The sequence below is a fragment of the Pyxicephalus adspersus genome, chromosome 1, assembly GCF_032062135.1.
Source record: "Pyxicephalus adspersus chromosome 1, UCB_Pads_2.0, whole genome shotgun sequence".
Taxonomy (NCBI): domain Eukaryota; kingdom Metazoa; phylum Chordata; class Amphibia; order Anura; family Pyxicephalidae; genus Pyxicephalus; species Pyxicephalus adspersus.
The window spans coordinates 81446250-81459233 of record NC_092858.1 but is presented as its reverse complement, the minus strand read 5'-3'; the positions used below and the strand labels follow the sequence as shown (position 1 = coordinate 81459233).

Sequence of the window (12984 nt, the reverse complement as noted above, 5' to 3'; positions counted from 1 at the left end):
AAAGCAGAAAGAAACTCTTCAAACCTAAACTCATTATGTAATAAAAAAACTGTTTGAATAAAGACCTTGCACATTTACCCATATTTTTAAGGGCAAAAGTATTGGCTTGAATAAATTAAATATAACGGTGATCTCTTTTTCAATTTCCAAATGGTTTGCAAGTATGTCTGTGAGAACTGTGGATTTTTGCTAATTCAGGAATCAGTTTTAAACAAAGATTTTTTTTCCCATGAAAATGGCATTAATAAAAGAATCTTGATGTATACTCCGGTGGTAGTGGCATATCCTTAAACTGCTTTCTCTGTAGTTTGATGGAACAGTGCTTTCTACTAGTGACCAACAACTATGCACAAAAGATCATTTAGGAGCAACATTTTTACTAACTCAAAAGTGCAATACTTTAACCTTTGGAAAAAGTAAAAAGAAAAACATTTTTAAATGAGTAAAAAAATACACTATCAATGTATTGTTTCACATTTGTTTTATCTACATTGCTATTTATTACTGTTTTTAATTGTAGCAGTTATGGCTGCATTTTGTGCCCTAGGTAACTGCAAACTGTTCCCTGTTTTTTCAGGTAAAATCAGGTACCTTTGTTTATATTTGCATCAGTTTATATTCAAGTATATACATGTTTGTTTTTGTGCATATTGGATGGAAGGAAGGAAATATGTACCAATTCACTATACATTTTCCTTAAATCAAAATACATTATTCATTTGTTTTATGTTGGATCAAAACTCATCAGAAGAACTTCAAATTATATAATACAAATATATGATATATGCTTTATATTAGATAATAGAAAAAATACATCAACAAAATCACGCTGTATATTTTAATTATCTGAATCTCTCACTGCATATAGACATTTGCCTTTCTCTCTCTTTCATTTAGAATTAAAACGGGCCAGTTGCATGACAGTTATTTTCAGGGATAAATGGGCGAAATATACTAGAGACAAAGAATACATGCAGGTGTTTTACTTCACGTTTTAAAGCCCATCTAGACCTAAAATTGAACAATTCTAATAGCAATCAGGTTGATAAGTAAATACAAACAGGGTATACAAGCAAAATGCTGGACATAATATTTTGTTTTATGGGCTATATAAGTTGTAGACTCACTACATCACATTTTCTCTCACTCCCAAATTCAATTGATCGTGACCAAGTTCCATTCTTAACCGGAAGTACAACAGATGCCAACCTACATTTTCCAGCATCACTGCAATACAGTGGAAACCATGTGTCTACATGAGGAGGAGAGGGACTAATTAATTATTTATAGGTAGGTATGGAGTAATAGTCTCACCACAATCTGTTAACAGAAAACTAAAAGACAGTAGCTGACCCTAAACCTGACCTCTGTTTAGACCACTCTAATCTTAAAGCCCTAACACAAAAGCTGCAATTATAAGTGACCACTGTCTCCAATATAAAATTAGAGACATAAAATCCTAAATGTATCAAAATTGTCTGCTTTCAATTCACTTACACTTGCTCTGAATGAATGGCACAACCAAAAGCCAGCTAACTGTTGGCTATAGTACAAAGGCTATACAATGCATTATGGTTTACAAATGTTTTCCTGGACTAAAAAATTATTGAGGCAGCATCTCAATCCACTGGATTCATCTTGAGCCCATAGTATACACAAACTTAAACTTAATAGGCCTGATTCATTAGAGCTCTCCAAGGCTGGAGAGGATACACTTTCATCAGTGAAGCTGGGTGATCCAGCAAACCTGGAATGAATCTTGTCCAGGATTCAAAACACTTGTTTGTAAAAAGCAAATGACTTTAAAGAAATCCATTCCAGGTTTGATGGATCACTCAGGTTCACTGATGAAAGTGTATCCTCTCCAGCCTTGGAGAGCTTTAATAAATCAGATCCAATATGTCTTGTTGACTAGGTACTATGCATAGATTCACAGTGTAAATGTGTTAATTATACATTGTGCATTCATTTAACAATTTTATAATAATTAGGAAATTGCTTATGTCTTGTTTCATGCTGGAGTCTTAAATATTTAACTGTGGCAACCATTAAATTTGATATGTTATCTTTACCAGAATGTGACATTTAATTATCCAAAAAAAATGTTAAAGGTAATAAGAAAGTAACAGATTAATGTATTATAATATCACTTATATAAAGCAATTCTATATCCCAGGGCACAACAAACATCTTTGATTTATAAAAACGTTGTCTCGCTGTTTGTGCTTTTGCCATCTCTGTGATGGTTTCTGATCCAAGTCATAAATTTCCTACAGCCTAGCAAAACATTTAGTAGTTGTTTTTTTCCCTGCTAATAATAAATATAATGAATAAATATGAAAAGGGAAAAAGAAGACTAAGAAATAAAAATGTTGTTTTGCCTCAATGAACATGCCCAAAAGCCATAGCTTGGTAATATGATGTTATGAGGATGAATAAAACAGGATATGAATGGAAACTTTGAGCAAATTGATTTCATCCTGGGTAATTTTATAATCATGAAAATATACAGATAGTGTTGAAATTAGACCAATGTGCTTATGTGTTTTGGTCGACTCATTCTATCATAACAATAACCCTAGGAAATAAATATTTAAGCAGCAAATTTTGGATGTAAATATCCAGGATCTGGATATTTAGGTAGCAAAGTAAGGCACTGCTCTTAACATCTGATTAAACCACAAAGATAGAGCTAACAGATGGTACAAAAAAAGGAAACTTTAAATCCAAAAGCCTTTTAAAAATGTTTTTATGTAAGTAAACTATGTAGCCTTTTTAGGAGTGCTAGGGTTACTTTCCTGTGCTTTTTATCCACTGTGCTGATTAGAAAGTGGCAATAAGCATTTATGTATACTATCAGTTAGGGCAAGAAACATTAATCCATACTATCAGTTACTGCATTTTCCAAGTCATTATTGCTTCTTTCGATTTTTCACTGTAGAAATTCACATATGTTTAAAAGGAAAGTCACGTTTTCTGGGTACCAGGGTATAAGTAAAAATTTGCTTTTGGTAAATTCAGCTCAATAGTGTTGCACAGTCATGTGCCAAAGAAATGATTGTAAGCAATACTTGTAAAACAATTAGTTAAGATGTGTGTGGTAATTACTAAGGCTTTAGGAGAAATCCCAAGGACAAGGATGTAATAATACCTTTATTAATTGAAAATTCCAAAATCAAAGATGTAATAATGTCTTCATTGATTTTAAAATCTTCTAGACAAGATCAAGGGAAATAATCTGGCAAAAAATCAGTTTAGAACTTACAATTTTTAGGCAATTAACATCTTTTCAATTGACCTTACAGTGATAAGTTTCTGCTAAATTATAAGTTAAGTGATAAGTTTCTGCTAAGAATATCTAAACACAATTAACTAACAATTAGTTAGTGTTCTAAATATAAAGAATATAAGTATTAAATTACAAAAGTAAATACAAAAATGTTAATACAGTAGTGCATCAATCTATATATCTGTATATTAGTTAGTACAGTCTGTGTTCTTCCCTAATAACTTCTAAAATACAGTCATAATGCCTTGTGAAATATAGCAATTCTGAAAATGAAATAGTTGCAGTAGACAGAATTTGGGTAGCAGGTGAGAAATGCCTGTATAATGAGAACTAAAGTATATGGTATGACAAAGGACAGCATCTGAGCAAACTGCACAAGCTTTTAAGTGCACTTTATGTGATGTACTCATTATTATTTTTTTATTTATCAAGGGCCACATATTACAAAAGACTGCAGATTAGAAACCTACATACATAACAAGTACACATTATGGGCCTGATTTATTAAAGCTCTTTAAGGCTGGAGAGGATATACTTTCATCAGTGAAGCTGGGTGATCCAGCAAACCTTGAATGGATCTGGTCCAGGATTCAAAACACTTGCTAGGAAATAGACTTTGAAGGAATCCATGATAGGTTCGTTGGGTCACCCAGCTTCACTAACGAAATGTCTTCTTTCCAGCCTTGGAAAGCTTTAATAAATCAGGCCCAGTGACAAGGTAGAAGAAGGTACCTTTTCCCAGTTGAGCATACAAGCAGAGATAGATTCCAGTTGTGGTTAATGTGAAAGTTAAAAGAGAAAGGAAATTAGAAAGGAGATGTAGTAAAGTTTGAAGAGGAGTATACTGAGGATGTGTTTAAATGTGATAAAAAAAGGACAAGTTCTAATATTGAGGAAAAGGAAATTATTGTACGTGGGGCAGCCCTAGAGAACTGTAGTAGGTATTAGTGGGAAAAGGTAATAAGTGAAGAGGTTATTAGTATGTACTTGGTAAAGCAAAGGTGGTGAGGTGTACAATTATGTATTAGGCCATAAAGCGTTTGGTTGTGTCCCTGGATCTTCTGAGAGGAGGAAGGGGTGTATTTTGAAGATGGTGCACAGTTGCAACTGGCATGACCTTGAGATGTTCTGGATATGGGGAATGAAGGAGAGTGCATATTCAAAGACAGGTTCAAGTCAGGTCAGGACAGGCAAATTTAGGGGTCATCTGCATCCAAATTATATTTTAGAAAAAATGAGAATATGAGTTCGCTACAGAAGTGGATGAAAAGAAAATCTTCCTGGTAACATAAATATTTCTGTTGAGTGTTTGGGTGGAAGGGTGCTGGATCACCCAGGTTCTTCCGTGATAGTTTATCTTCTCCAGTTTTCGAAGGATTTAATAAATCAGTGTTCAAGTGAACAAATGTTAATAGATGGAATTTTGTATGAGACTGTAGTACCAGAACTGCTTTTGTTGCTTTTCTTGCCTAGGGCTGTGTGTGTAGATTACTCTGGATGACTGGGGGTATGAAGAATCACGTTTTGAGTACAACACTCTTTAAATTGTACTCTCTTGTGAAAGGGTAATCATCTGGTAATCATACCTAACACCACTAACATTCTTCAGCAAGAACTCGCCTCCTTTTTATCAGCATTACATATTTTGGCTTGCATTCTCTAGCGTTATTGTCTACTAATTGCTGAATTCAGCTCTTACGGTCTTTAGATGGTTCAGAGCTGTTTTTATCTTCATACCATTACACATAGTAATTTCATGAGTAGATAGACACCAAGGATCCCTAAACTTTTTTTTGGTGAATTTTATTTTGTTATTTGTCGGTAGGTATATAGGAAGATGCTGTAGTGATGAAGCCGTAGCTGAAAAATGTCATTCACACCAACTTCTCTGTCTTTGTGATGATTCTCCTGGTGCTGTTGTACATTGGTGTTGCTGAAGCCATAAATAAAAGATTATTGATGCATAGATACATAGTGCATGTGTGAACATTTTTCCACATCAGTCTTTCCCTAGTGTAATACATAAACTTATTGTCATTACTCAGTAGTTCAAAACTTGTGCTTAAACCACCTTGAGCGCTCCCCTTTTTTACTTTCACTCTCACACTAAGTTAGTTCTCCACTTAGTACCAAGAAGGTCAAACTGCACTTTGTAATTAGACACTGAAGTTTCAGATTCCTATACATTATGTCTCACTTGTGGTACTCCAAAGGTTATTGGTGTAGGGATAAGAAGAGGAGGATTCCACATAAAGTGTAAAAACATTTCAATTTTTAATACTATAAATGCAATCAAAAATGCTTTCAAGCCGGGATCTGTTTAAGCCAGAACTGACATAACATATCCAGGAGACAGACACTAGGGACACAGGGGCCACTGCCGGCACACGGAACACAGGAGACACTGGAAGCAACAGGTGACTCAGGGATATCCCCAGACTGACAGGAACACTGGAACAGCACAGGGAAGTTGACTGGGAACCAACAGACTAGACAACAAGGGGTTAATGCAGCAGCTGGCTAGAGGAAACACTGAATTAAGGCACAGGTGAACAAGAACGAGCTTACAGAACTAGGGGCTTAAGATACATTGCACGAACACTGAGTGCAGTCTGAGAGCTAACTAAATAGCCAGTGCTGGTCAAGAGACTAGTTTCTGATTGGCCAGCGGCATGGACGGAGTTGATAAAGCTTGGAAACAGAGGCACGCCCAGCTACAAAACTTCCCGCATGCACAGGAGAGAGATGCCTGTGTTTTAGTGAGGAACAGGTGAGTGTGACAGATATATGTAAAATAAAATATTACAGTGGTTATTCAGATTTCATATATAACAATATTACTGATTTTATATCTTTGCAGTATTGTATATAATTGTACACATTCTGTATATGGGTAAAAAAAGCTTATGGTATATTATAGAAACTCTTGGGCACTTTGTGAAATGTAAATTGTGCCTTTTATGTTATGTTCCAGCAAAATCGCTTTTAAAGCAAAAGTAGCTATACACATTTGAACTATTTGCTTGCTTTGACATCCAATTTGACATCAAGCACTGACTTATCAAGGGTCAGATCCAATGTAACAAAGAAATTGTCATGGTGAATGAACTAGAAGAAGAGTTCATGTCAAGTCTTTTGTGCAATCTTTACTGTTGAAAGCAAAGTGACAGAAAAATACGAGATGTGAAGAAAAAGAAGAGCATACACATCACAAAACAGGCTGATTTTTATTATCATTCTTCGTGTATTTAAGGTGTTTAAAAGCATTGAAGATTCCCTATGGTGTGTAAGTACAGAGAAACATGGCATAATCTGCAATATATTGCTTCTGTAATCTTTAAAGTTATCACTTGCTGAAGTCAGTGTTAGCCTAGTTTTTGTTTTTCTTCTAGTGGGTGGCTGGCAACTTATAGTTGTTGTTGTTGTAGATAAAAACAGGGGTCACCATCTGAAACAGCATACCAGTGACAAACCTTAAAAAAAGCTTGATTTAAATGCATACCATATTTTCAGTTCCTCACAATTCTGAGAACTGATACATGGCAACATAATTTGATCAAATTAGTTGGTTTCTTTTCAAATATTAATGTTTGTTTACCATGATTTATTATTTCCAGAAGCAATTAAACTCATTGTGCCTGATTTATTAAAGCTCTCCGAGGCTAGAGAGGATACACTTTCATTGGCGAACCTGGGTGATCCAGCAAACCTGAAATGCATTTGGCCCCGGATCGAAAACATTTGCTAACAAATAGCAAATGACTTTCAAGAAATCCTTTTCAGGTTTGCTGGATTACCCAGCTCCATTGATGAAAGTGTATCTTCTCCAGTCTTTGAGAGCTTTATTAAATCGATAAAATGATTTCTAGCTGTGTATATAATATACAGTAAGTAGTTCACATGGCTAAACACTTCATTGCATCTTCTTCCCTCTGTAGATATGATCTTCGTCCATCTTGATGGACCAGGCCAGAATGACATAACTGCTGTATGGCAGCGCAGGAGCTCTTTAAGTCCCATCAATATCAGGAAAAGCTGGCATTGATGGGTATTCCTTTTTTGACAGTTAAGATCAGGCAGGAAAGATTGCTTATTGTAGACTGCTACTCCTAGGTTATTTCAAACATTACCAGCATTTTTGGTTTCTGACCTGTCCAATGACAGCTGACATTCTAGACACACATAACTCACCATGTCAGCAGTTAAATGACAGCTGACATATTGGGCCTAATTTATTAAAGCTTTCCAAGTTTGGAGAAGATACTTTCATCAGTGAACATGGAATAGACATTGTCCATAATTAAAAATGCATGCTAACAAATAGCAAATTACTTTTAAGATATCAATTACAGGTTTGCTGTATCACCCAGGCTCACTGATTAAAGTTTATCTTCTCCAGTTGTGAAGAGCTTTATTAAATCAGACCCAGTAAATCAGCAGGCATGGGGACAAATGCAAAGCTGGGAATGTGCAACTGCAAAAATTATAGGTGGGTCATATACGTTTTTAGTCTGCAAAAAGAACCTAAACAGCAATGACCACTTATTTACTTATTGATTATAATTATGGTATATTGGGCTTGATTTATCAAAGCTCCCCAAGACTGAAGACATTAGACTATTAAGGGTAAAACTAGGTGATCCAGCAAACCTGAAATGAATCTGGTTCAGGAAAATAAAACATCAACAAATACTAGAAAATTATTTTAATAAATACATTGTAGGTTTGCTGGATAACCAGGTTCACCCATGATAATCTATTTTCTTAATACTTGGGGAGAAAAAATAAATCAGGCCCATTGCATTGTTCTGAAGTCATCTTATCTCTCCTTCTGTCCATCCTAACTTCTAGCAGTTCTCCTTCCTTCTCTTCTGTTTGACCTTGTATCAAAAGGTATTCATACAGCAGGAATTGTTGCCGGTTTTTACTAACAACACGGCTCGGTTGTAATGAATACAGGAGGTTGTTTTGCTATTTCCTGATGGTTTGTAGGAATGCTGTATAACTCAAGACTGGGGTTGGTGATAAGCAAGGTGTTTGTATCCTGACATCCACTGGTCCAGGTTTTCCAACTTTCACAGGACCCAAAGGGATAGTAGAGGGGCAGAGAAGTAAAGTAAGCATACCTTTTTTTTTTGTAAATACATTTTTTGACCAAACATCGATGCTTATCTGCTAAACAAAGTTTGGTTTAGTTTCAGTTTAAACAAGATATACTGTGCCACCATTACTAAAGCCTACAGCTCAATTAATTATCTGTCATATAACATAACTGATGCTCTGGCCTGTGTGTAAGATTTGTCATAAACTTCTTTGGGTCTGGCTTTTTTTAAGCATACAGAGCTTGAATCAGCAGAACAAAGAGTGCCCGGAGATGGACATTAAACTGACAGAACTAGGACATAAATGTTACTTATACACAGCAGATTCACCGTAATCCCTACAGAGAAAACTGTTCAAGTTTAAGTTAACATGACTGCTAACTATGAAAGCCCTGCATACCATATATCAATATACAATATTTGTAACCAAATGTTTATTATGTATTTTTATTTCCAGGCTGCCTGAATAAATCTATACTTACTGTACACTTCATTTATAAATACAAATGTAACAATATTGGTAAAATGCTTGGTTGGTGCTTCTGTACAAATCAAAGTATTGTCTTTACATGTGGAAATAACTTTATTAAACCTGTAGTAAAAGTAATTTTTGTTTGCTAAAGAACACTTCATTTTCCATTATATTAGCTACCAAGCAATTTAGTCAATAGTTGGGAGAAACTTTGCTAAAACTCCCATCATCAAGAAGAAAAAAGAAATGCTTTGGTCAGCAGACAGCAGTCTAATAATCATAAAAATAAATTCATATTACTAAAGTTAAACTCCAGTACCTGCAACAGTAGGCCATAGAGGCTTATGAAGGAGGCTGCATGGACTGGTTGCACAGAAGTGGAGTCTGTGGGAGCAGGGAACAGGTAAGTACAAATATTGCTTATTTTGCCCCAAGGCCTAAATGATCATTTAAACCTCCCAGTGTAGGTCTATCCTTACTGCAAGGGAAGATTTTTAATGAACTTGCTCTTGAACCTTAAAGCTTGACTCCAGTTTTCAAACTTTGTTTTACAGTAGTGTTAGAATCACACTGTAGGGTATACATGCTTTTTATATCTAGGGGTAATTTAAATAGTACCGTATCCTACCATATTCCTTCTTTTTTATGTGTCTGTACCTCCACAGTCTGTTCAGTAAGCTGATCCAGGCTGTGGTTGCAAGCACTGACATCCTGAACAATTCAAAACCTACTGAGGTGTAAGGAACTTACCCGCCCTGCGAGCCTGCGGTGTCCCTGGGGTTCCCAGCCACAGAGGGAGACCCCTCAGTAGCAAGCAGCATAACCAAGGCTGCTCCTCTGCTCACAGCTTGTCTGTCTCTGCAGGAGGAGGGATCCGCCCTGGACTAATTACTGATCAGCCAGGCAGCAGCCCTTGCATCCCTTTGAATGTGGTTCCTGCTCCCAGCACTATATCTGGAGTCGGTAGTGGTTTGTGTGCCCAGGCGCATTACATGAGGAAGCTGAATGGCTGTTCACGGCATGGATCATGAAGAGAGACAAGAAGCAGGCCATTAGACACCAATTATCTTGTTTAGATGATATTCCTTTGCAAGAATATGCAATGCAACAATATTAAAATATACATTTATGTCACAAACCTTTATACCAAGTTCAATGTTCTCCCCTCCATACACATCCATCCCAGGATCTAGTAAGCCAATCTCGCCAAAAAACTGTCTGTTGACAACGAAGGAGCAGCCAATCATTGCAGGTGTTCTAGGTAACAGGTAATAAAAAAGACATAAATTTACAAAAAGCAACAAAAGACATTACAAAGACATGCCACATTGTTTTCTCATAGCTTAATGGCATCAATGCCAAAATATTTTTCAAGTTAAATTAGTTATAATATGTACTTTTGTATCTTTTTAAATGCAAACATTCTAAAAACTGAGGATACATGCTGATATGTTTTACTATTATTACTACAATATTCATTTTACATGTTATTCATGAGTCATCTTGCTTACACTGTACATTAGCACTAGTGGAAGGTAATAAAGGGGTATTACTATCTGAGGGATATGATGTATCATTACCCAACAGAAAGTTCTCTGTAGGAACCACTTTCATTATTTCCAGAAACCAGGTATGAAATAGGACAGTTCTATCACTACACAATCCTCCCTTCCTTCTGCTACTTTATCAGTCAAATATTACTCGTTTTCAAAATACAATGTAACTGTGAGCAGATGAGAAAGGAGAAAACCAATCAGGAATTGAATGGGCCACAATATTTTCTGCAGGGATGGTTTCTGTTCCTTATGCCAACATAGGAGTATAATTTACAGGAAGCATATTGATATGTACATGTCTGAACTATTTTTATTTGCATTAAAAATGTGCTTGTATTATAAAAGTTTTTCTTTTTTGGGTCATACCACCCGAAACAAAACAGGTCGGCCTCTCATATTAGGAACACCAATAATTCTAAGAAAATAATTCAAAGGGAAACGCCATCTTTCACCCTTATATTGTCCCTTTCTAAAATGTAACAATTCCTTGGTGTAGCAATTTGCTCAGGTAAGGAAGATAAACTTTAATAAATTACCAAAGGCATGTACTGAGGAATCAGCATTTACCACAAAATCACAAATAAAGCTAATTAAGTCAAAATTGCTTGCAGTTGCTCTAAGCAGACATAAAGCCTTAACAGGAACATTATTAAATATAAGAAGATAAGAATTTATTTATTTTATCATGCTTAACCCACAGCTGGGACTTATATATTATCAGTACTTTTTGAAAGTAGTATCAAAGATTGGCTTACTCAGGCAGAAAAATAAGACAGCTAAGAAAAAAAAATGATGAAACTGTCACGGATTTGTCAACTTGAAGTTATTCCCAGTTTGAGATTCTTGCTTCCAATATTGTCACATTTTTCAAGTAGCCATTAGCAGATAATGACCAAATGTGTGTAAAGAGCAAGCATTGCTGTTATCAAATTCTAGCAGAAGCTACATGCCGTGATTAGAGTTTGCAAACATTAATCTCCTTCTCTGTAAGACTTTTTGTTATTGATTCAGTATTACAAATTTTACAAAATTAAACACCTTCATGGCCAGATTCTGCATTCTACTAGATATTAGCCTTGCCCTTTGTTAACTTGTATTTAATCTACACTGCTGCAGATTTATCTGTCTGTCAATTAAGCTGACTTTATACTAAAGGAAATATCCCCAGCCATGTATTTTCTTGATTGTCTTAAAGCCCAGGCAAGTCGCAATATATCTGAATATCTCTCACCTAGTAAGGTAATAAGGTTGGAACATTAGCCTTGAAACAGTGGAGTTACAAGTAATTATAAACAAATGTTTATTTCTGAATGCTTCAAATCACTTTAATTTGTATAGTTTTATTAGACAAAAAGGTTAAGAAAAACAACCAATAAGGGTTTTTTGTATACTAATTTGTGTGTATTATTTTCTTTTCTTGTTTATGTAAATTTCACATAGCTTTCCTTTTAAACAAAATTCATCTAAGCTTTGGGTGTATTATTTTTGTGTGTAATTTGTGTGTATTTTTTATTCTTTTTTATGTAAATTTGACATAGCTTTTCTTTTAAACAAAATTCATCTAAGCTTCAAATTGATGTTTAAATTACTTCTAGTTGTCGTGCCATCATTTTTTAAATTTAAATGCAGTAAGATTACGGTGTTATGCCACAAAGTCATGTAGTGTTTCAGACAATAACATCCCAGTTGAAATTTTCTGTGCTGAATTTTTAATGTTAAAAATTTTTTATTTAAATCGTACCTAGTTTCAACATTTTTACTTTACATAGAAGGGTAGGCAACCCTTCTATACGAAGTAAAAATGTTGTTGTTCACCCACTGCGATCAAGACTTTATGGGAGCAAAGAGCCTCTCAGGATACCTATGTCATGCATCCTGAGAGGCTCTGGAAGCTCCTTCTGCGGGTGCACTAGATCAAGGGGCATTTTTCTACCAAGGGGAAAGAGATGCTGATCTCATACATGCGCAGTGAGATTGGTTCTTTTTTTTTTCCCCTTCACAGCGGCTACTTCACCCGATCCTGCGCCTACAGAGAAAGAAGACCAAAGGATAAGACAGAAGAGAAGATAGAAATGGCTATGCCTGGAGCTTCCTCTGCGCTGAGACAAAGAGGAATTCCAGGACGACGTGGGACCGGTTTGTGGGAAATACCAGTGCCATCAAGGGATCTGCAGGATTAAAGTTGTGTATTTTTAAAATTTTTAGTTATTTTCGCTTTAATCTTGTTTATTATTTTCATTGTTTTTTAATAAAAATAAGAAGACACAGACCTTCTGTTTCAAGAGTACACCAGGCACAAATAATAATATCTTTGTATCAAGAGCCTGTTGTGCCAAAGAGCCCAAGGGATAAATGGAAGCCCGAGGACTAAGCCACAATAAAGACGTACTGTAAAAAGTCATAGAAAACAGGGGTGAAAAATCGAGTCAAAGAGATATATTAAAGAAAAGGGGAGTTTGTGGAGAAAAGGTAAGGGTAAAAGGGTGGGCCCACATCTGATCTGATAAGACCCAAACTAAATTTCAATCAAAGGGAAGTATCAGTTTCATCATGAAGTATGGCTAC

At 35.6% G+C, this 12984-nt stretch overlaps 1 protein-coding gene across 1 annotated transcript in view; it reads right to left on the bottom strand.

Annotated features, from left to right (window-relative positions):
- The window catches only part of GALNT17 (polypeptide N-acetylgalactosaminyltransferase 17), a 168971-nt gene that overhangs the window by 29946 nt on the left and 126041 nt on the right, over window positions 1-12984 (bottom strand). The window contains exon 6 of the mRNA XM_072415930.1: window positions 10003-10120. Coding sequence (XP_072272031.1) covers window positions 10003-10120 — 118 coding nt within the window. The remainder of the gene's footprint in view (window positions 1-10002; window positions 10121-12984) is intronic.